The sequence below is a fragment of the Phoxinus phoxinus genome (genome assembly GCF_949152265.1).
Source record: "Phoxinus phoxinus genome assembly, chromosome: 1".
Lineage (NCBI taxonomy): Eukaryota > Metazoa > Chordata > Actinopteri > Cypriniformes > Leuciscidae > Phoxinus > Phoxinus phoxinus.
In genome coordinates this window covers 46,336,293-46,356,722 of record NC_136876.1, presented here as the reverse complement: position 1 = coordinate 46,356,722, position 20,430 = coordinate 46,336,293, and the positions used below count along the sequence as shown (strand labels likewise).

Genomic DNA, 20,430 nt, shown 5'->3' with positions numbered 1-20,430 from the left:
TTTCTTCACGAATTATGAGGTTTTATGGTTTAATCACGGTCAGATTTTTTCCTAGATTCTACAGTAAATGTATTGTTTGACCTCACTATTCAAGGAATAGACACATTTTCTATATTACGTAATAAACTCGCACTTCTATCAATTAAGTGGGTAGAACAAATCTTGATATGTAAAGTCTCAGTCTCTGTGGTTTTAAGAGATTTCAACCCTTGGGTCGTTCAGAGGTTCTTAAGAAGGTGGTCTGTTTTAGATCTTTGTCTTGGGATCAAACAACTTCTGCCGTCATCTTGGTCGGGCTCGAGCTGTGCCATCTCTGAACCAATCAGTCTTTTTTTCAAACTACTTAACGTTGACAACGTTCTTCCTTTAGCTAGGCTCATCTCTTTGAAGCGTGCATGGCCATAAAGTACTTAGCTGTATACATAAAATCATCCCAAAACAATTCTTGACGGACGTATAATCAAACATCGTTCAACTACATAATTCTATATCATGTCTACAACCAATATATGCGATTATTATGCTTTGTAGCAAATGCTTCAGAATGCAGCAGAAGACTATTGGTCAATAGGCAATACTGATTGAAACTCTTCACATCCTGATAGCAATCAATATTAGAAGTGTTTGAAAATTAAGAACATACCTTCTGTAAAGTTCTCAGAACCACCCCCTAAAAAAAATATGTTCGTCCAATCATTGCATTCGGATTCAGACTTGGATTTATGCTTTTCCATGTCAACACTAATAACGGCGAAATTAATCTACATCAGTCAGATGGTACAACTAGAGCACTGTAAGTGGTTTACGCTCATTATCGCTGTAATGTTATGTGTTTTGAGACAAGAGGCAACTTAACAGTCTATCGTCTCGTGACACTTTGCAGACTCTGCTTTGTGGATTCATGCGTTTTGAAGGAGGCATGGCTTTGAAGGGTGGGATATTACACGTTCAAACCTAGCTTGCTATTGCTAGCCTCTTTGAAACTTTTGCGTGTGTTTGGGTCTTGGGTAGGGGGTCTTGGGTAGGGGGTCTTGGGTAGGGGGTCTTGGGTAGGGGGTCTTGGGTAGGGGGTCTTGGGTAGGGGGTCTTGGGTAGGGGGTCTTGGGTAGGGGGTCTTGGGTAGGGGGTCTTGGGTAGGGGGTCTTGGGTAGGGGGTCTTGGGCATTCCTAAAGCACGAATTCCAATGACCCATTATGTGAGAACAGCCAAACTAACACTGGCATACCAAAAACACCAACTTTGTTTTCCCACTTAAAAAAAGAAAAGAGGAAGTAGTCTTAAAAGTCTGAGATTTATTTGGTTATAACAGGGCAAATATACCATACATCCAATGGTTAAATCAGCACAGTTACCTGCATGCATAGCCACATTACTTATGGCCAGGACATTGGCCATAAGGGTGAGTTTGGTGACAGTTTTCAGCACACACTGGAGGCTTGGGCAATTCAGCTGCAGGCCTCACTGGAGGCTTGGGCAATTCAGCTGCAGGCCTCACTGGAGGCTTGGGCAATTCAGCTGCAGGCCTCACTGGAGGTTTTGGGAATTCGGCTGCAGGCTTCACTGGAGGCTTCGGGAATTCAGCTACAGGCTTCACTGGAGGCTTCGGGAATTCGGCTGCAGGCTTCACTGGTGGTTTTGGAAGTTCGGCTGCAGGCTTCACTGGAGGCTTCGGGAATTCGGCTGCAGGCTTCGGGAATTCGGCTACAGGCTTCACTGGAGGCTTCGGGAATTCAGCTACAGGCTTCACTGGAGGCTTCGGGAATTCGGCTGCAGGCTTCACTGGAGGCTTCGGGGGTTGGGCTGCAGGCTTCACTGGAGGCTTCGGGAGTTGGGCTGCAGGCTTCACTGGAGGCTTTGGGTGTTCGGCTGCAGGCTTCACCGGAGGTTCAGCTGCAGGCTGCTCTGGCAGTTCATCGGAAGGCTCCGGCAGTTCAGTGGAAGGCTCCGGCCCATGCTCCAGAAGTTCGACGGAAGGCTCGGGCAGTTCAGTGGAAGGCTCCGGCCCATGCTCCGGCAGTTCGACGGAAGGCTCTGGCCCATGCTCCGGCAGTTCGTCGGAAGGCTCCGGTTCAGGCTCAGGCAGTTCGTCGGAAGGCTCCGGTTCAGGCTCAGGCAGTTCGACGGAAGGCTCCGGTTCAGGCTCAGGCAGTTCGACGGAAGGCTCCGGTTCAGGCTCAGGCAGTTCGACGGAAGGTTCCGGTTCAGGCTCAGGCAGTTCAACGGAAGGCTTCACTGGAGGCTTCACTGGAGGCTTCTGAGGTTCGGCTGGAGGCTTCACTGGAGGCTTCTGAGGTTCGGTTGCAGGCTTCACTGGAGGCTTCTGAGGTTCGGCTGCAGGCTTCACTGGAGGCTTCACTGGAGGCTTCTGAGGTTCGGCTGCAGGCTTCACTGGGGGCTGCTGGGGTTCGGCTGCAGGCTTCACTGGGGGCTGCTGGGGTTCGGCTGCAGGCTTTGGGGGTCCGGCTGCAGGCTTCACTGGAGGCTTCAGAGGTCCGGCTGCAGGCTTCACTGGAGGCTTCTGGGGTTCGGCTGCAGGCTTCGGGGAGCCGGCTGCAGGCTTCACTGGAGGCTTCGGAGGTCCGGCTGCAGGCTTCACTGGATGGATACAGATAGTCAACTTTAGTCAGTCCATTTACCGGCATTCAGTCTCAGATACAGCACAAAACCCAAATAGCAAGTTTTACTCTTTTTAAATTTTAATCATCATCTGTCAATTTTGTAAAGCCACTCTGTGCTTGAAACCATGCTATTGGCTGAATACTTTTTACATTGAGAAAGATTTATTAGAAAACAAGACAAACGGAAATAACGAGGAAGCTGACCCAAACACTAATATAATAACATAACAAATACCTGCAAATGGAGCCATACACTGATGTCCACATCCATTGCTGCAGCATTTCTCATTGTTCGGACAGTCACTGTCATAGTAACAAAACTCGGTACACATTCCTCCTCCAAAATTTGTGCTTGGACACTCTCCTGGCTTTGCTGTTATGCAGACACATGACAGAAACCACATCACTGAATACTGAATGTCTCATTCACTGTATGAAAAACAATGTTGTCATAAGATGATAGTAGGAGGTTTTACCGGAATATTCAGTCTATATACTTCATAGTTTCACGTTTAGTTCAATGCGTTGCTTGCGGTTTCTTTGCAATTATTTGTGAAACTTACTAGCAATTTCTGAGTGAAAACATTTTTTCAGTGTTTTTGGAAGACAGATAGCCTCCATCGTTAATTCAAACTCACTGAAAACAGGCGGCACACACGCGGGCCCACAGGGAAATTGACAGCATTTGTGTCCTCCAGAGCAGTCTCTATCAGAAGTGCATCCTCGACGGGACGGCTCGACCGTCAGCGTCGCCGGACACTGACCGGACACTACAGAATAGGATTCAAGAGGATCATTAGGGTAGACCAGGAAGTGCTGTAATAGTTTGATTCAGCTTTAGAAATGTGTCTCAAACTTTGAACTGAAGCAGATAAATGTGTGAATATTGCAAAGTAGCTTAGAAATCTACCATTTTCACTAAACTGCATCAATCAGTTTCAAAGACTGAGAGTGCCGTTACAACCTACCCCACTATAGTAGAGTGAGTAATAGTGCAATGCTGATAGAAAACATGGACATCAGTTAATTATGTTGTATACACATTTACTGGTGTACATCTTCACAAATTATGCCATCCCCATGACCACCCTAATTAATCTTTTAGGCATTTTAGTAGGCTACTCAACAGAAAACAAAGCAAACATAGGAACGCACTACATATACACAACGCAGAGTTATCGGTTAGAATTACCTCCCAATATTATATGGTAGGCTTATGAAGTTGTTAAACGAAAAAACTTTAGGCAAAAGTTTAAACTCTGGATTGATAACCATCTGGTAACAATTTTGTAGCCACTAATGTTCTTGTTTTAGATTAAACAAAAATGCCTATATTAGTGATTATATGGGTTTTACTTGCACAATGAAAAAATGCATAAACTTATGACAGTTTGCATATTTATACTTAGCTTATTATCAAAACTAAACCAACATACAAAGTTGAAATTCCACTTGACGTCTGTATTGTACTTTTGTAAGCCTACGTGCTGAGCTGTGTCGAAATTCAAACTTTGTTAGGCACTTTATTTATGCACTTCTTCGGGCTGTGTAATGAAGCTAAAAGAACTTCTCACCTACGACTCCAGCGTCTGTTGTGAGCAAACATGCAGACAGACACAATAAAACAGCACTAAACGAGCAGTACACTCGAGCGGTCATCCTCTCGACCTGCAATCTCTCAAAACAGAAGATGTGCTGAATTTGTGAGTCAGGAGGGGCGGACAGCCAGGAACACAAAACTACAAAGAAAAACCCTGTTGCTGCATCAAAATATCAGCCGAGTCCCACAACAAATAACTCCAACCCTAATGAAATTCACCTGCCTGTAGCTTTCTAATATAGCCTAATCTTGAAGACCTTGATTAGCTTGTTCAGGTGTGTTTGATTAGGGTTGGATGTCGTAATAATTACCGTAATTAGGAGATGATTGAGCGTTTTATGGCAACACTATCAACGTCCAATGAATCTGTCAGGTGGTAAAGCGATCACGTGGTACAAGTCGGAGTTCTACCACAAGTTACAAGTTGTAATTATGACTAAACTCCTACACCTAAACTCTCCAGGAAATGGATATCTACTGGAGGCTGGCATAAATCTGCATTGAACATCAAGAGACACAGCACAGACAGAGGGCCATGTCTAGAATTTGAATCTGAATTTTTCAATTGCTGATTGATTTGCGATGCAAATCCATGCAAGTAATTATGAATGAAAACAATGTTTCCAGCCACTATAGTGAATACACAGCCATGGTTATATAAAAAACAATTTAATGATGGATGGTTTCATATGGATTACATAATCAGAGAATAGTTGTTCACTCAAGCTTTCTATAGACATATTTCTCATCGTGACTGAGGCAAGTAGCCTATAGAGTTTTGGTTCATTTCTGTGACGCGCTCCAGTTCATCCGATTTTAGAAGAATTCGTAGCCCCACTCGGGCCAAAATACGCATTTATAAACTTCAATATCTCATGCAAAACAATCACAAAACGCTTTGTGACATTTTGAAAAGCCGTGCATGGATCAAGACCACTGGAAATAGGATCGTAACTTAAACCCATCCCCCCCTGCAAATCGCAACCTGGGTGTGAGCGATGTAATGTTTAGGGGGCCTACTGTACCTTTAGAAATTGTTTTTCTTCACGAATTATGAGGTTTTATGGTTTAATCACGGTCAGATTTTTTCCTAGATTCTACAGTAAATGTATTGTTTGACCTCACTATTCAAGGAATAGACACATTTTCTATATTACGTAATAAACTCGCACTTCTATCAATTAAGTGGGTAGAACAAATCTTGATATGTAAAGTCTCAGTCTCTGTGGTTTTAAGAGATTTCAACCCTTGGGTCGTTCAGAGGTTCTTAAGAAGGTGGTCTGTTTTAGATCTTTGTCTTGGGATCAAACAACTTCTGCCGTCATCTTGGTCGGGCTCGAGCTGTGCCATCTCTGAACCAATCAGTCTTTTTTTCAAACTACTTAACGTTGACAACGTTCTTCCTTTAGCTAGCCTCATCTCTTTGAAGCGTGCATGGCCATAAAGTACTTAGCTGTATACATAAAATCATCCCAAAACAATTCTTGACGGACGTATAATCAAACATCGTTCAACTACATAATTCTATATCATGTCTACAACCAATATATGCGATTATTATGCTTTGTAGCAAATGCTTCAGAATGCAGCAGAAGACTATTGGTCAATAGGCAATACTGATTGAAACTCTTCACATCCTGATAGCAATCAATATTAGAAGTGTTTGAAAATTAAGAACATACCTTCTGTAAAGTTCTCAGAACCACCCCCTAAAAAAAATATGTTCGTCCAATCATTGCATTCGGATTCAGACTTGGATTTATGCTTTTCCATGTCAACACTAATAACGGCGAAATTAATCTACATCAGTCAGATGGTACAACTAGAGCACTGTAAGTGGTTTACGTTCATTATCGCTGTAATGTTATGTGTTTTGAGACAAGAGGCAACTTAACAGTCTATCGTCTCGTGACACTTTGCAGACTCTGCTTTGTGGATTCATGCGTTTTGAAGGAGGCATGGCTTTGAAGGGTGGGATATTACACGTTCAAACCTAGCTTGCTATTGCTAGCCTCTTTGAAACTGTTTTGCGTGTGTTTGGGTCTTGGGTAGGGGGTCTTGGGTAGGGGGTCTTGGGTAGGGGGTCTTGGGTAGGGGGTCTTGGGTAGGGGGTCTTGGGTAGGGGGTCTTGGGCATTCCTAAAGCACGAATTCCAATGACCCATTATGTGAGAACAGCCAAACTAACACTGGCATACCAAAAACACCAACTTTGTTTTCCCACTTAAAAAAAGAAAAGAGGAAGTAGTCTTAAAAGTCTGAGATTTATTTGGTTATAACAGGGCAAATATACCATACATCCAATGGTTAAATCAGCACAGTTACCTGCATGCATAGCCACATTACTTATGGCCAGGACATTGGCCATAAGGGTGAGTTTGGTGACAGTTTTCAGCACACACTGGAGGCTTGGGCAATTCAGCTGCAGGCCTCACTGGAGGCTTGGGCAATTCAGCTGCAGGCCTCACTGGAGGCTTGGGCAATTCAGCTGCAGGCCTCACTGGAGGTTTTGGGAATTCGGCTGCAGGCTTCACTGGAGGCTTCGGGAATTCAGCTACAGGCTTCACTGGAGGCTTCGGGAATTCGGCTGCAGGCTTCACTGGTGGTTTTGGAAGTTCGGCTGCAGGCTTCACTGGAGGCTTCGGGAATTCGGCTGCAGGCTTCGGGAATTCGGCTACAGGCTTCACTGGAGGCTTCGGGAATTCAGCTACAGGCTTCACTGGAGGCTTCGGGAATTCGGCTGCAGGCTTCACTGGAGGCTTCGGGGGTTGGGCTGCAGGCTTCACTGGAGGCTTCGGGAGTTGGGCTGCAGGCTTCACTGGAGGCTTTGGGTGTTCGGCTGCAGGCTTCACCGGAGGTTCAGCTGCAGGCTGCTCTGGCAGTTCATCGGAAGGCTCCGGCAGTTCAGTGGAAGGCTCCGGCCCATGCTCCAGAAGTTCGACGGAAGGCTCGGGCAGTTCAGTGGAAGGCTCCGGCCCATGCTCCGGCAGTTCGACGGAAGGCTCTGGCCCATGCTCCGGCAGTTCGTCGGAAGGCTCCGGTTCAGGCTCAGGCAGTTCGTCGGAAGGCTCCGGTTCAGGCTCAGGCAGTTCGACGGAAGGCTCCGGTTCAGGCTCAGGCAGTTCGACGGAAGGCTCCGGTTCAGGCTCAGGCAGTTCGACGGAAGGTTCCGGTTCAGGCTCAGGCAGTTCAACGGAAGGCTTCACTGGAGGCTTCACTGGAGGCTTCTGAGGTTCGGCTGGAGGCTTCACTGGAGGCTTCTGAGGTTCGGTTGCAGGCTTCACTGGAGGCTTCTGAGGTTCGGCTGCAGGCTTCACTGGAGGCTTCACTGGAGGCTTCTGAGGTTCGGCTGCAGGCTTCACTGGGGGCTGCTGGGGTTCGGCTGCAGGCTTCACTGGGGGCTGCTGGGGTTCGGCTGCAGGCTTTGGGGGTCCGGCTGCAGGCTTCACTGGAGGCTTCAGAGGTCCGGCTGCAGGCTTCACTGGAGGCTTCTGGGGTTCGGCTGCAGGCTTCGGGGAGCCGGCTGCAGGCTTCACTGGAGGCTTCGGAGGTCCGGCTGCAGGCTTCACTGGATGGATACAGATAGTCAACTTTAGTCAGTCCATTTACCGGCATTCAGTCTCAGATACAGCACAAAACCCAAATAGCAAGTTTTACTCTTTTTAAATTTTAATCATCATCTGTCAATTTTGTAAAGCCACTCTGTGCTTGAAACCATGCTATTGGCTGAATACTTTTTACATTGAGAAAGATTTATTAGAAAACAAGACAAACGGAAATAACGAGGAAGCTGACCCAAACACTAATATAATAACATAACAAATACCTGCAAATGGAGCCATACACTGATGTCCACATCCATTGCTGCAGCATTTCTCATTGTTCGGACAGTCACTGTCATAGTAACAAAACTCGGTACACATTCCTCCTCCAAAATTTGTGCTTGGACACTCTCCTGGCTTTGCTGTTATGCAGACACATGACAGAAACCACATCACTGAATACTGAATGTCTCATTCACTGTATGAAAAACAATGTTGTCATAAGATGATAGTAGGAGGTTTTACCGGAATATTCAGTCTATATACTTCATAGTTTCACGTTTAGTTCAATGCGTTGCTTGCGGTTTCTTTGCAATTATTTGTGAAACTTACTAGCAATTTCTGAGTGAAAACATTTTTTCAGTGTTTTTGGAAGACAGATAGCCTCCATCGTTAATTCAAACTCACTGAAAACAGGCGGCACACACGCGGGCCCACAGGGAAATTGACAGCATTTGTGTCCTCCAGAGCAGTCTCTATCAGAAGTGCATCCTCGACGGGACGGCTCGACCGTCAGCGTCGCCGGACACTGACCGGACACTACAGAATAGGATTCAAGAGGATCATTAGGGTAGACCAGGAAGTGCTGTAATAGTTTGATTCAGCTTTAGAAATGTGTCTCAAACTTTGAACTGAAGCAGATAAATGTGTGAATATTGCAAAGTAGCTTAGAAATCTACCATTTTCACTAAACTGCATCAATCAGTTTCAAAGACTGAGAGTGCCGTTACAACCTACCCCACTATAGTAGAGTGAGTAATAGTGCAATGCTGATAGAAAACATGGACATCAGTTAATTATGTTGTATACACATTTACTGGTGTACATCTTCACAAATTATGCCATCCCCATGACCACCCTAATTAATCTTTTAGGCATTTTAGTAGGCTACTCAACAGAAAACAAAGCAAACATAGGAACGCACTACATATACACAACGCAGAGTTATCGGTTAGAATTACCTCCCAATATTATATTGTAGGCTTATGAAGTTGTTAAACGAAAAAACTTTAGGCAAAAGTTTAAACTCTGGATTGATAACCATCTGGTAACAATTTTGTAGCCACTAATGTTCTTGTTTTAGATTAAACAAAAATGCCTATATTAGTGATTATATGGGTTTTACTTGCACAATGAAAAAATGCATAAACTTATGACAGTTTGCATATTTATACTTAGCTTATTATCAAAACTAAACCAACATACAAAGTTGAAATTCCACTTGACGTCTGTATTGTACTTTTGTAAGCCTACGTGCTGAGCTGTGTCGAAATTCAAACTTTGTTAGGCACTTTATTTATGCACTTCTTCGGGCTGTGTAATGAAGCTAAAAGAACTTCTCACCTACGACTCCAGCGTCTGTTGTGAGCAAACATGCAGACAGACACAATAAAACAGCACTAAACGAGCAGTACACTCGAGCGGTCATCCTCTCGACCTGCAATCTCTCAAAACAGAAGATGTGCTGAATTTGTGAGTCAGGAGGGGCGGACAGCCAGGAACACAAAACTACAAAGAAAAACCCTGTTGCTGCATCAAAATATCAGCCGAGTCCCACAACAAATAACTCCAACCCTAATGAAATTCACCTGCCTGTAGCTTTCTAATATAGCCTAATCTTGAAGACCTTGATTAGCTTGTTCAGGTGTGTTTGATTAGGGTTGGATGTCGTAATAATTACCGTAATTAGGAGATGATTGAGCGTTTTATGGCAACACTATCAACGTCCAATGAATCTGTCAGGTGGTAAAGCGATCACGTGGTACAAGTCGGAGTTCTACCACAAGTTACAAGTTGTAATTATGACTAAACTCCTACACCTAAACTCTCCAGGAAATGGATATCTACTGGAGGCTGGCATAAATCTGCATTGAACATCAAGAGACACAGCACAGACAGAGGGCCATGTCTAGAATTTGAATCTGAATTTTTCAATTGCTGATTGATTTGCGATGCAAATCCATGCAAGTAATTATGAATGAAAACAATGTTTCCAGCCACTATAGTGAATACACAGCCATGGTTATATAAAAAACAATTTAATGATGGATGGTTTCATATGGATTACATAATCAGAGAATAGTTGTTCACTCAAGCTTTCTATAGACATATTTCTCATCGTGACTGAGGCAAGTAGCCTATAGAGTTTTGGTTCATTTCTGTGACGCGCTCCAGTTCATCCGATTTTAGAAGAATTCGTAGCCCCACTCGGGCCAAAATACGCATTTATAAACTTCAATATCTCATGCAAAACAATCACAAAACGCTTTGTGACATTTTGAAAAGCCGTGCATGGATCAAGACCACTGGAAATAGGATCGTAACTTAAACCCATCCCCCCCTGCAAATCGCAACCTGGGTGTGAGCGATGTAATGTTTAGGGGGCCTACTGTACCTTTAGAAATTGTTTTTCTTCACGAATTATGAGGTTTTATGGTTTAATCACGGTCAGATTTTTTCCTAGATTCTACAGTAAATGTATTGTTTGACCTCACTATTCAAGGAATAGACACATTTTCTATATTACGTAATAAACTCGCACTTCTATCAATTAAGTGGGTAGAACAAATCTTGATATGTAAAGTCTCAGTCTCTGTGGTTTTAAGAGATTTCAACCCTTGGGTCGTTCAGAGGTTCTTAAGAAGGTGGTCTGTTTTAGATCTTTGTCTTGGGATCAAACAACTTCTGCCGTCATCTTGGTCGGGCTCGAGCTGTGCCATCTCTGAACCAATCAGTCTTTTTTTCAAACTACTTAACGTTGACAACGTTCTTCCTTTAGCTAGGCTCATCTCTTTGAAGCGTGCATGGCCATAAAGTACTTAGCTGTATACATAAAATCATCCCAAAACAATTCTTGACGGACGTATAATCAAACATCGTTCAACTACATAATTCTATATCATGTCTACAACCAATATATGCGATTATTATGCTTTGTAGCAAATGCTTCAGAATGCAGCAGAAGACTATTGGTCAATAGGCAATACTGATTGAAACTCTTCACATCCTGATAGCAATCAATATTAGAAGTGTTTGAAAATTAAGAACATACCTTCTGTAAAGTTCTCAGAACCACCCCCTAAAAAAAATATGTTCGTCCAATCATTGCATTCGGATTCAGACTTGGATTTATGCTTTTCCATGTCAACACTAATAACGGCGAAATTAATCTACATCAGTCAGATGGTACAACTAGAGCACTGTAAGTGGTTTACGCTCATTATCGCTGTAATGTTATGTGTTTTGAGACAAGAGGCAACTTAACAGTCTATCGTCTCGTGACACTTTGCAGACTCTGCTTTGTGGATTCATGCGTTTTGAAGGAGGCATGGCTTTGAAGGGTGGGATATTACACGTTCAAACCTAGCTTGCTATTGCTAGCCTCTTTGAAACTTTTGCGTGTGTTTGGGTCTTGGGTAGGGGGTCTTGGGTAGGGGGTCTTGGGTAGGGGGTCTTGGGTAGGGGGTCTTGGGTAGGGGGTCTTGGGTAGGGGGTCTTGGGTAGGGGGTCTTGGGTAGGGGGTCTTGGGTAGGGGGTCTTGGGTAGGGGGTCTTGGGTAGGGGGTCTTGGGTAGGGGGTCTTGGGCATTCCTAAAGCACGAATTCCAATGACCCATTATGTGAGAACAGCCAAACTAACACTGGCATACCAAAAACACCAACTTTGTTTTCCCACTTAAAAAAAGAAAAGAGGAAGTAGTCTTAAAAGTCTGAGATTTATTTGGTTATAACAGGGCAAATATACCATACATCCAATGGTTAAATCAGCACAGTTACCTGCATGCATAGCCACATTACTTATGGCCAGGACATTGGCCATAAGGGTGAGTTTGGTGACAGTTTTCAGCACACACTGGAGGCTTGGGCAATTCAGCTGCAGGCCTCACTGGAGGCTTGGGCAATTCAGCTGCAGGCCTCACTGGAGGCTTGGGCAATTCAGCTGCAGGCCTCACTGGAGGTTTTGGGAATTCGGCTGCAGGCTTCACTGGAGGCTTCGGGAATTCAGCTACAGGCTTCACTGGAGGCTTCGGGAATTCGGCTGCAGGCTTCACTGGTGGTTTTGGAAGTTCGGCTGCAGGCTTCACTGGAGGCTTCGGGAATTCGGCTGCAGGCTTCGGGAATTCGGCTACAGGCTTCACTGGAGGCTTCGGGAATTCAGCTACAGGCTTCACTGGAGGCTTCGGGAATTCGGCTGCAGGCTTCACTGGAGGCTTCGGGGGTTGGGCTGCAGGCTTCACTGGAGGCTTCGGGAGTTGGGCTGCAGGCTTCACTGGAGGCTTTGGGTGTTCGGCTGCAGGCTTCACCGGAGGTTCAGCTGCAGGCTGCTCTGGCAGTTCATCGGAAGGCTCCGGCAGTTCAGTGGAAGGCTCCGGCCCATGCTCCAGAAGTTCGACGGAAGGCTCGGGCAGTTCAGTGGAAGGCTCCGGCCCATGCTCCGGCAGTTCGACGGAAGGCTCTGGCCCATGCTCCGGCAGTTCGTCGGAAGGCTCCGGTTCAGGCTCAGGCAGTTCGTCGGAAGGCTCCGGTTCAGGCTCAGGCAGTTCGACGGAAGGCTCCGGTTCAGGCTCAGGCAGTTCGACGGAAGGCTCCGGTTCAGGCTCAGGCAGTTCGACGGAAGGTTCCGGTTCAGGCTCAGGCAGTTCAACGGAAGGCTTCACTGGAGGCTTCACTGGAGGCTTCTGAGGTTCGGCTGGAGGCTTCACTGGAGGCTTCTGAGGTTCGGTTGCAGGCTTCACTGGAGGCTTCTGAGGTTCGGCTGCAGGCTTCACTGGAGGCTTCACTGGAGGCTTCTGAGGTTCGGCTGCAGGCTTCACTGGGGGCTGCTGGGGTTCGGCTGCAGGCTTCACTGGGGGCTGCTGGGGTTCGGCTGCAGGCTTTGGGGGTCCGGCTGCAGGCTTCACTGGAGGCTTCAGAGGTCCGGCTGCAGGCTTCACTGGAGGCTTCTGGGGTTCGGCTGCAGGCTTCGGGGAGCCGGCTGCAGGCTTCACTGGAGGCTTCGGAGGTCCGGCTGCAGGCTTCACTGGATGGATACAGATAGTCAACTTTAGTCAGTCCATTTACCGGCATTCAGTCTCAGATACAGCACAAAACCCAAATAGCAAGTTTTACTCTTTTTAAATTTTAATCATCATCTGTCAATTTTGTAAAGCCACTCTGTGCTTGAAACCATGCTATTGGCTGAATACTTTTTACATTGAGAAAGATTTATTAGAAAACAAGACAAACGGAAATAACGAGGAAGCTGACCCAAACACTAATATAATAACATAACAAATACCTGCAAATGGAGCCATACACTGATGTCCACATCCATTGCTGCAGCATTTCTCATTGTTCGGACAGTCACTGTCATAGTAACATAACTCGGTACACATTCCTCCTCCAAAATTTGTGCTTGGACACTCTCCTGGCTTTGCTGTTATGCAGACACATGACAGAAACCACATCACTGAATACTGAATGTCTCATTCACTGTATGAAAAACAATGTTGTCATAAGATGATAGTAGGAGGTTTTACCGGAATATTCAGTCTATATACTTCATAGTTTCACGTTTAGTTCAATGCGTTGCTTGCGGTTTCTTTGCAATTATTTGTGAAACTTACTAGCAATTTCTGAGTGAAAACATTTTTTCAGTGTTTTTGGAAGACAGATAGCCTCCATCGTTAATTCAAACTCACTGAAAACAGGCGGCACACACGCGGGCCCACAGGGAAATTGACAGCATTTGTGTCCTCCAGAGCAGTCTCTATCAGAAGTGCATCCTCGACGGGACGGCTCGACCGTCAGCGTCGCCGGACACTGACCGGACACTACAGAATAGGATTCAAGAGGATCATTAGGGTAGACCAGGAAGTGCTGTAATAGTTTGATTCAGCTTTAGAAATGTGTCTCAAACTTTGAACTGAAGCAGATAAATGTGTGAATATTGCAAAGTAGCTTAGAAATCTACCATTTTCACTAAACTGCATCAATCAGTTTCAAAGACTGAGAGTGCCGTTACAACCTACCCCACTATAGTAGAGTGAGTAATAGTGCAATGCTGATAGAAAACATGGACATCAGTTAATTATGTTGTATACACATTTACTGGTGTACATCTTCACAAATTATGCCATCCCCATGACCACCCTAATTAATCTTTTAGGCATTTTAGTAGGCTACTCAACAGAAAACAAAGCAAACATAGGAACGCACTACATATACACAACGCAGAGTTATCGGTTAGAATTACCTCCCAATATTATATTGTAGGCTTATGAAGTTGTTAAACGAAAAAACTTTAGGCAAAAGTTTAAACTCTGGATTGATAACCATCTGGTAACAATTTTGTAGCCACTAATGTTCTTGTTTTAGATTAAACAAAAATGCCTATATTAGTGATTATATGGGTTTTACTTGCACAATGAAAAAATGCATAAACTTATGACAGTTTGCATATTTATACTTAGCTTATTATCAAAACTAAACCAACATACAAAGTTGAAATTCCACTTGACGTCTGTATTGTACTTTTGTAAGCCTACGTGCTGAGCTGTGTCGAAATTCAAACTTTGTTAGGCACTTTATTTATGCACTTCTTCGGGCTGTGTAATGAAGCTAAAAGAACTTCTCACCTACGACTCCAGCGTCTGTTGTGAGCAAACATGCAGACAGACACAATAAAACAGCACTAAACGAGCAGTACACTCGAGCGGTCATCCTCTCGACCTGCAATCTCTCAAAACAGAAGATGTGCTGAATTTGTGAGTCAGGAGGGGCGGACAGCCAGGAACACAAAACTACAAAGAAAAACCCTGTTGCTGCATCAAAATATCAGCCGAGTCCCACAACAAATAACTCCAACCCTAATGAAATTCACCTGCCTGTAGCTTTCTAATATAGCCTAATCTTGAAGACCTTGATTAGCTTGTTCAGGTGTGTTTGATTAGGGTTGGATGTCGTAATAATTACCGTAATTAGGAGATGATTGAGCGTTTTATGGCAACACTATCAACGTCCAATGAATCTGTCAGGTGGTAAAGCGATCACGTGGTACAAGTCGGAGTTCTACCACAAGTTACAAGTTGTAATTATGACTAAACTCCTACACCTAAACTCTCCAGGAAATGGATATCTACTGGAGGCTGGCATAAATCTGCATTGAACATCAAGAGACACAGCACAGACAGAGGGCCATGTCTAGAATTTGAATCTGAATTTTTCAATTGCTGATTGATTTGCGATGCAAATCCATGCAAGTAATTATGAATGAAAACAATGTTTCCAGCCACTATAGTGAATACACAGCCATGGTTATATAAAAAACAATTTAATGATGGATGGTTTCATATGGATTACATAATCAGAGAATAGTTGTTCACTCAAGCTTTCTATAGACATATTTCTCATCGTGACTGAGGCAAGTAGCCTATAGAGTTTTGGTTCATTTCTGTGACGCGCTCCAGTTCATCCGATTTTAGAAGAATTCGTAGCCCCACTCGGGCCAAAATACGCATTTATAAACTTCAATATCTCATGCAAAACAATCACAAAACGCTTTGTGACATTTTGAAAAGCCGTGCATGGATCAAGACCACTGGAAATAGGATCGTAACTTAAACCCATCCCCCCCTGCAAATCGCAACCTGGGTGTGAGCGATGTAATGTTTAGGGGGCCTACTGTACCTTTAGAAATTGTTTTTCTTCACGAATTATGAGGTTTTATGGTTTAATCACGGTCAGATTTTTTCCTAGATTCTACAGTAAATGTATTGTTTGACCTCACTATTCAAGGAATAGACACATTTTCTATATTACGTAATAAACTCGCACTTCTATCAATTAAGTGGGTAGAACAAATCTTGATATGTAAAGTCTCAGTCTCTGTGGTTTTAAGAGATTTCAACCCTTGGGTCGTTCAGAGGTTCTTAAGAAGGTGGTCTGTTTTAGATCTTTGTCTTGGGATCAAACAACTTCTGCCGTCATCTTGGTCGGGCTCGAGCTGTGCCATCTCTGAACCAATCAGTCTTTTTTTCAAACTACTTAACGTTGACAACGTTCTTCCTTTAGCTAGCCTCATCTCTTTGAAGCGTGCATGGCCATAAAGTACTTAGCTGTATACATAAAATCATCCCAAAACAATTCTTGACGGACGTATAATCAAACATCGTTCAACTACATAATTCTATATCATGTCTACAACCAATATATGCGATTATTATGCTTTGTAGCAAATGCTTCAGAATGCAGCAGAAGACTATTGGTCAATAGGCAATACTGATTGAAACTCTTCACATCCTGATAGCAATCAATATTAGAAGTGTTTGAAAATTAAGAACATACCTTCTGTAAAGTTCTCAGAACCACCCCCTAAAAAAAATATGTTCGTCCAATCATTGCATTCGGATTCAGACTTGGATTTATGCTTTTCCATGTCAACACTAATAACGGCGAAATTAATCTACATCAGTCAGATGGTACAACTAGAGCACTGTAAGTGGTTTACGCTCATTATCGCTGTAATGTTATGTGTTTTGAGACAAGAGGCAACTTAACAGTCTATCGTCTCGTGACACTTTGCAGACTCTGCTTTGTGGATTCATGCGTTTTGAAGGAGGCATGGCTTTGAAGGGTGGGATATTACACGTTCAAACCTAGCTTGCTATTGCTAGCCTCTTTGAAACTGTTTTGCGTGTGTTTGGGTCTTGGGTAGGGGGTCTTGGGTAGGGGGTCTTGGGTAGGGGGTCTTGGGTAGGGGGTCTTGGGTAGGGGGTCTTGGGTAGGGGGTCTTGGGTAGGGGGTCTTGGGTAGGGGGTCTTGGGCATTCCTAAAGCACGAATTCCAATGACCCATTATGTGAGAACAGCCAAACTAACACTGGCATACCAAAAACACCAACTTTGTTTTCCCACTTAAAAAAAGAAAAGAGGAAGTAGTCTTAAAAGTCTGAGATTTATTTGGTTATAACAGGGCAAATATACCATACATCCAATGGTTAAATCAGCACAGTTACCTGCATGCATAGCCACATTACTTATGGCCAGGACATTGGCCATAAGGGTGAGTTTGGTGACAGTTTTCAGCACACACTGGAGGCTTGGGCAATTCAGCTGCAGGCCTCACTGGAGGCTTGGGCAATTCAGCTGCAGGCCTCACTGGAGGCTTGGGCAATTCAGCTGCAGGCCTCACTGGAGGTTTTGGGAATTCGGCTGCAGGCTTCACTGGAGGCTTCGGGAATTCAGCTACAGGCTTCACTGGAGGCTTCGGGAATTCGGCTGCAGGCTTCACTGGTGGTTTTGGAAGTTCGGCTGCAGGCTTCACTGGAGGCTTCGGGAATTCGGCTGCAGGCTTCGGGAATTCGGCTACAGGCTTCACTGGAGGCTTCGGGAATTCAGCTACAGGCTTCACTGGAGGCTTCGGGAATTCGGCTGCAGGCTTCACTGGAGGCTTCGGGGGTTGGGCTGCAGGCTTCACTGGAGGCTTCGGGAGTTGGGCTGCAGGCTTCACTGGAGGCTTTGGGTGTTCGGCTGCAGGCTTCACCGGAGGTTCAGCTGCAGGCTGCTCTGGCAGTTCATCGGAAGGCTCCGGCAGTTCAGTGGAAGGCTCCGGCCCATGCTCCAGAAGTTCGACGGAAGGCTCGGGCAGTTCAGTGGAAGGCTCCGGCCCATGCTCCGGCAGTTCGACGGAAGGCTCTGGCCCATGCTCCGGCAGTTCGTCGGAAGGCTCCGGTTCAGGCTCAGGCAGTTCGTCGGAAGGCTCCGGTTCAGGCTCAGGCAGTTCGACGGAAGGCTCCGGTTCAGGCTCAGGCAGTTCGACGGAAGGCTCCGGTTCAGGCTCAGGCAGTTCGACGGAAGGTTCCGGTTCAGGCTCAGGCAGTTCAACGGAAGGCTTCACTGGAGGCTTCACTGGAGGCTTCTGAGGTTCGGCTGGAGGCTTCACTGGAGGCTTCTGAGGTTCGGTTGCAGGCTTCACTGGAGGCTTCTGAGGTTCGGCTGCAGGCTTCACTGGAGGCTTCACTGGAGGCTTCTGAGGTTCGGCTGCAGGCTTCACTGGGGGCTGCTGGGGTTCGGCTGCAGGCTTCACTGGGGGCTGCTGGGGTTCGGCTGCAGGCTTTGGGGGTCCGGCTGCAGGCTTCACTGGAGGCTTCAGAGGTCCGGCTGCAGGCTTCACTGGAGGCTTCTGGGGTTCGGCTGCAGGCTTCGGGGAGCCGGCTGCAGGCTTCACTGGAGGCTTCGGAGGTCCGGCTGCAGGCTTCACTGGATGGATACAGATAGTCAACTTTAGTCAGTCCATTTACCGGCATTCAGTCTCAGATACAGCACAAAACCCAAATAGCAAGTTTTACTCTTTTTAAATTTTAATCATCATCTGTCAATTTTGTAAAGCCACTCTGTGCTTGAAACCATGCTATTGGCTGAATACTTTTTACATTGAGAAAGATTTATTAGAAAACAAGACAAACGGAAATAACGAGGAAGCTGACCCAAACACTAATATAATAACATAACAAATACCTGCAAATGGAGCCATACACTGATGTCCACATCCATTGCTGCAGCATTTCTCATTGTTCGGACAGTCACTGTCATAGTAACAAAACTCGGTACACATTCCTCCTCCAAAATTTGTGCTTGGACACTCTCCTGGCTTTGCTGTTATGCAGACACATGACAGAAACCACATCACTGAATACTGAATGTCTCATTCACTGTATGAAAAACAATGTTGTCATAAGATGATAGTAGGAGGTTTTACCGGAATATTCAGTCTATATACTTCATAGTTTCACGTTTAGTTCAATGCGTTGCTTGCGGTTTCTTTGCAATTATTTGTGAAACTTACTAGCAATTTCTGAGTGAAAACATTTTTTCAGTGTTTTTGGAAGACAGATAGCCTCCATCGTTAATTCAAACTCACTGAAAACAGGCGGCACACACGCGGGCCCACAGGGAAATTGACAGCATTTGTGTCCTCCAGAGCAGTCTCTATCAGAAGTGCATCCTCGACGGGACGGCTCGACCGTCAGCGTCGCCGGACACTGACCGGACACTACAGAATAGGATTCAAGAGGATCATTAGGGTAGACCAGGAAGTGCTGTAATAGTTTGATTCAGCTTTAGAAATGTGTCTCAAACTTTGAACTGAAGCAGATAAATGTGTGAATATTGCAAAGTAGCTTAGAAATCTACCATTTTCACTAAACTGCATCAATCAGTTTCAAAGACTGAGAGTGCCGTTACAACCTACCCCACTATAGTAGAGTGAGTAATAGTGCAATGCTGATAGAAAACATGGACATCAGTTAATTATGTTGTATACACATTTACTGGTGTACATCTTCACAAATTATGCCATCCCCATGACCACCCTAATTAATCTTTTAGGCATTTTAGTAGGCTACTCAACAGAAAACAAAGCAAACATAGGAACGCACTACATATACACAACGCAGAGTTATCGGTTAGAATTACCTCCCAATATTATATGGTAGGCTTATGAAGTTGTTAAACGAAAAAACTTTAGGCAAAAGTTTAAACTCTGGATTGATAACCATCTGGTAACAATTTTGTAGCCACTAATGTTCTTGTTTTAGATTAAACAAAAATGCCTATATTAGTGATTATATGGGTTTTACTTGCACAATGAAAAAATGCATAAACTTATGACAGTTTGCATATTTATACTTAGCTTATTATCAAAACTAAACCAACATACAAAGTTGAAATTCCACTTGACGTCTGTATTGTACTTTTGTAAGCCTACGTGCTGAGCTGTGTCGAAATTCAAACTTTGTTAGGCACTTTATTTATGCACTTCTTCGGGCTGTGTAATGAAGCTAAAAGAACTTCTCACCTACGACTCCAGCGTCTGTTGTGAGCAAACATGCAGACAGACACAATAAAACAGCACTAAACGAGCAGTACACTCGAGCGGTCATCCTCTCGACCTGCAATCTCTCAAAACAGAAGATGTGCTGAATTTGTGAGTCAGGAGGGGCGGACAGCCAGGAACACAAAACTACAAAGAAAAACCCTGTTGCTGCATCAAAATATCAGCCGAGTCCCACAACAAATAACTCCAACCCTAATGAAATTCACCTGCCTGTAGCTTTCTAATATAGCCTAATCTTGAAGACCTTGATTAGCTTGTTCAGGTGTGTTTGATTAGGGTTGGATGTCGTAATAATTACCGTAATTAGGAGATGATTGAGCGTTTTATGGCAACACTATCAACGTCCAATGAATCTGTCAGGTGGTAAAGCGATCACGTGGTACAAGTCGGAGTTCTACCACAAGTTACAAGTTGTAATTATGACTAAACTCCTACACCTAAACTCTCCAGGAAATGGATATCTACTGGAGGCTGGCATAAATCTGCATTGAACATCAAGAGACACAGCACAGACAGAG

The 20,430-nt window shown here is 44.7% G+C and overlaps 4 protein-coding genes across 20 annotated transcripts; all 4 read right to left on the bottom strand.

Annotated features, from left to right (window-relative positions):
• Positions 1-1,159: 1,159 nt before the first annotated feature.
• Positions 1,160-4,664, bottom strand: LOC306995844 (uncharacterized protein). 6 transcript variants are annotated; one of them, XM_079607779.1, is made up of 5 exons: positions 4,194-4,537; positions 3,258-3,389; positions 2,855-2,992; positions 1,881-2,596; positions 1,235-1,820 (listed from the first exon to the last, which is right to left on the bottom strand). In XM_079607779.1, the coding sequence occupies exons 1-5, from the start codon at positions 4,276-4,278 to the stop codon at positions 1,371-1,373; spliced, it is 1,521 nt and encodes a 506-aa protein (XP_079463905.1). In that variant the 5' UTR covers positions 4,279-4,537; the 3' UTR covers positions 1,235-1,370. The 6 variants fall into 6 exon arrangements, with proteins under 6 accessions (XP_079463904.1, XP_079463905.1, XP_079463907.1 ...); XM_079607781.1 differs by having other exon boundaries at positions 1,275-1,820; positions 1,881-2,509; positions 4,194-4,444; XM_079607782.1 differs by having other exon boundaries at positions 1,275-1,495; positions 1,563-2,596; positions 4,194-4,430.
• Positions 4,665-6,349: 1,685 nt separating this feature from the next.
• LOC307008009 (uncharacterized protein) lies at positions 6,350-9,854 on the bottom strand. 6 transcript variants are annotated; one of them, XM_079630565.1, is made up of 5 exons: positions 9,384-9,727; positions 8,448-8,579; positions 8,045-8,182; positions 7,071-7,786; positions 6,425-7,010 (listed from the first exon to the last, which is right to left on the bottom strand). In XM_079630565.1, exons 1-5 carry the CDS (start codon positions 9,466-9,468, stop codon positions 6,561-6,563), a joined length of 1,521 nt encoding a protein of 506 aa, XP_079486691.1. In that variant the 5' UTR covers positions 9,469-9,727; the 3' UTR covers positions 6,425-6,560. The 6 variants fall into 6 exon arrangements, with proteins under 6 accessions (XP_079486690.1, XP_079486691.1, XP_079486693.1 ...); XM_079630567.1 differs by having other exon boundaries at positions 6,465-7,010; positions 7,071-7,699; positions 9,384-9,634; XM_079630568.1 differs by having other exon boundaries at positions 6,465-6,685; positions 6,753-7,786; positions 9,384-9,620.
• Positions 9,855-11,736: 1,882 nt separating this feature from the next.
• Positions 11,737-14,892, bottom strand: LOC307005144 (uncharacterized protein). Of its 2 annotated transcripts, XM_079624992.1 has the most exons (5): positions 14,656-14,892; positions 13,720-13,851; positions 13,317-13,454; positions 12,343-13,058; positions 11,737-12,282 (listed from the first exon to the last, which is right to left on the bottom strand). In XM_079624992.1, the coding sequence occupies exons 1-5, from the start codon at positions 14,738-14,740 to the stop codon at positions 11,833-11,835; spliced, it is 1,521 nt and encodes a 506-aa protein (XP_079481118.1). In that variant the 5' UTR covers positions 14,741-14,892; the 3' UTR covers positions 11,737-11,832. The 2 variants fall into 2 exon arrangements, with proteins under 2 accessions (XP_079481118.1, XP_079481117.1); XM_079624991.1 differs by having other exon boundaries at positions 11,737-13,058.
• A 1,947-nt stretch (positions 14,893-16,839) lies between these two features.
• On the bottom strand, positions 16,840-20,344 carry LOC307009313 (uncharacterized protein). 6 transcript variants are annotated; one of them, XM_079632989.1, is made up of 5 exons: positions 19,874-20,217; positions 18,938-19,069; positions 18,535-18,672; positions 17,561-18,276; positions 16,915-17,500 (listed from the first exon to the last, which is right to left on the bottom strand). In XM_079632989.1, exons 1-5 carry the CDS (start codon positions 19,956-19,958, stop codon positions 17,051-17,053), a joined length of 1,521 nt encoding a protein of 506 aa, XP_079489115.1. In that variant the 5' UTR covers positions 19,959-20,217; the 3' UTR covers positions 16,915-17,050. The 6 variants fall into 6 exon arrangements, with proteins under 6 accessions (XP_079489114.1, XP_079489115.1, XP_079489117.1 ...); XM_079632991.1 differs by having other exon boundaries at positions 16,955-17,500; positions 17,561-18,189; positions 19,874-20,124; XM_079632992.1 differs by having other exon boundaries at positions 16,955-17,175; positions 17,243-18,276; positions 19,874-20,110.
• Positions 20,345-20,430: the final 86 nt, after the last annotated feature.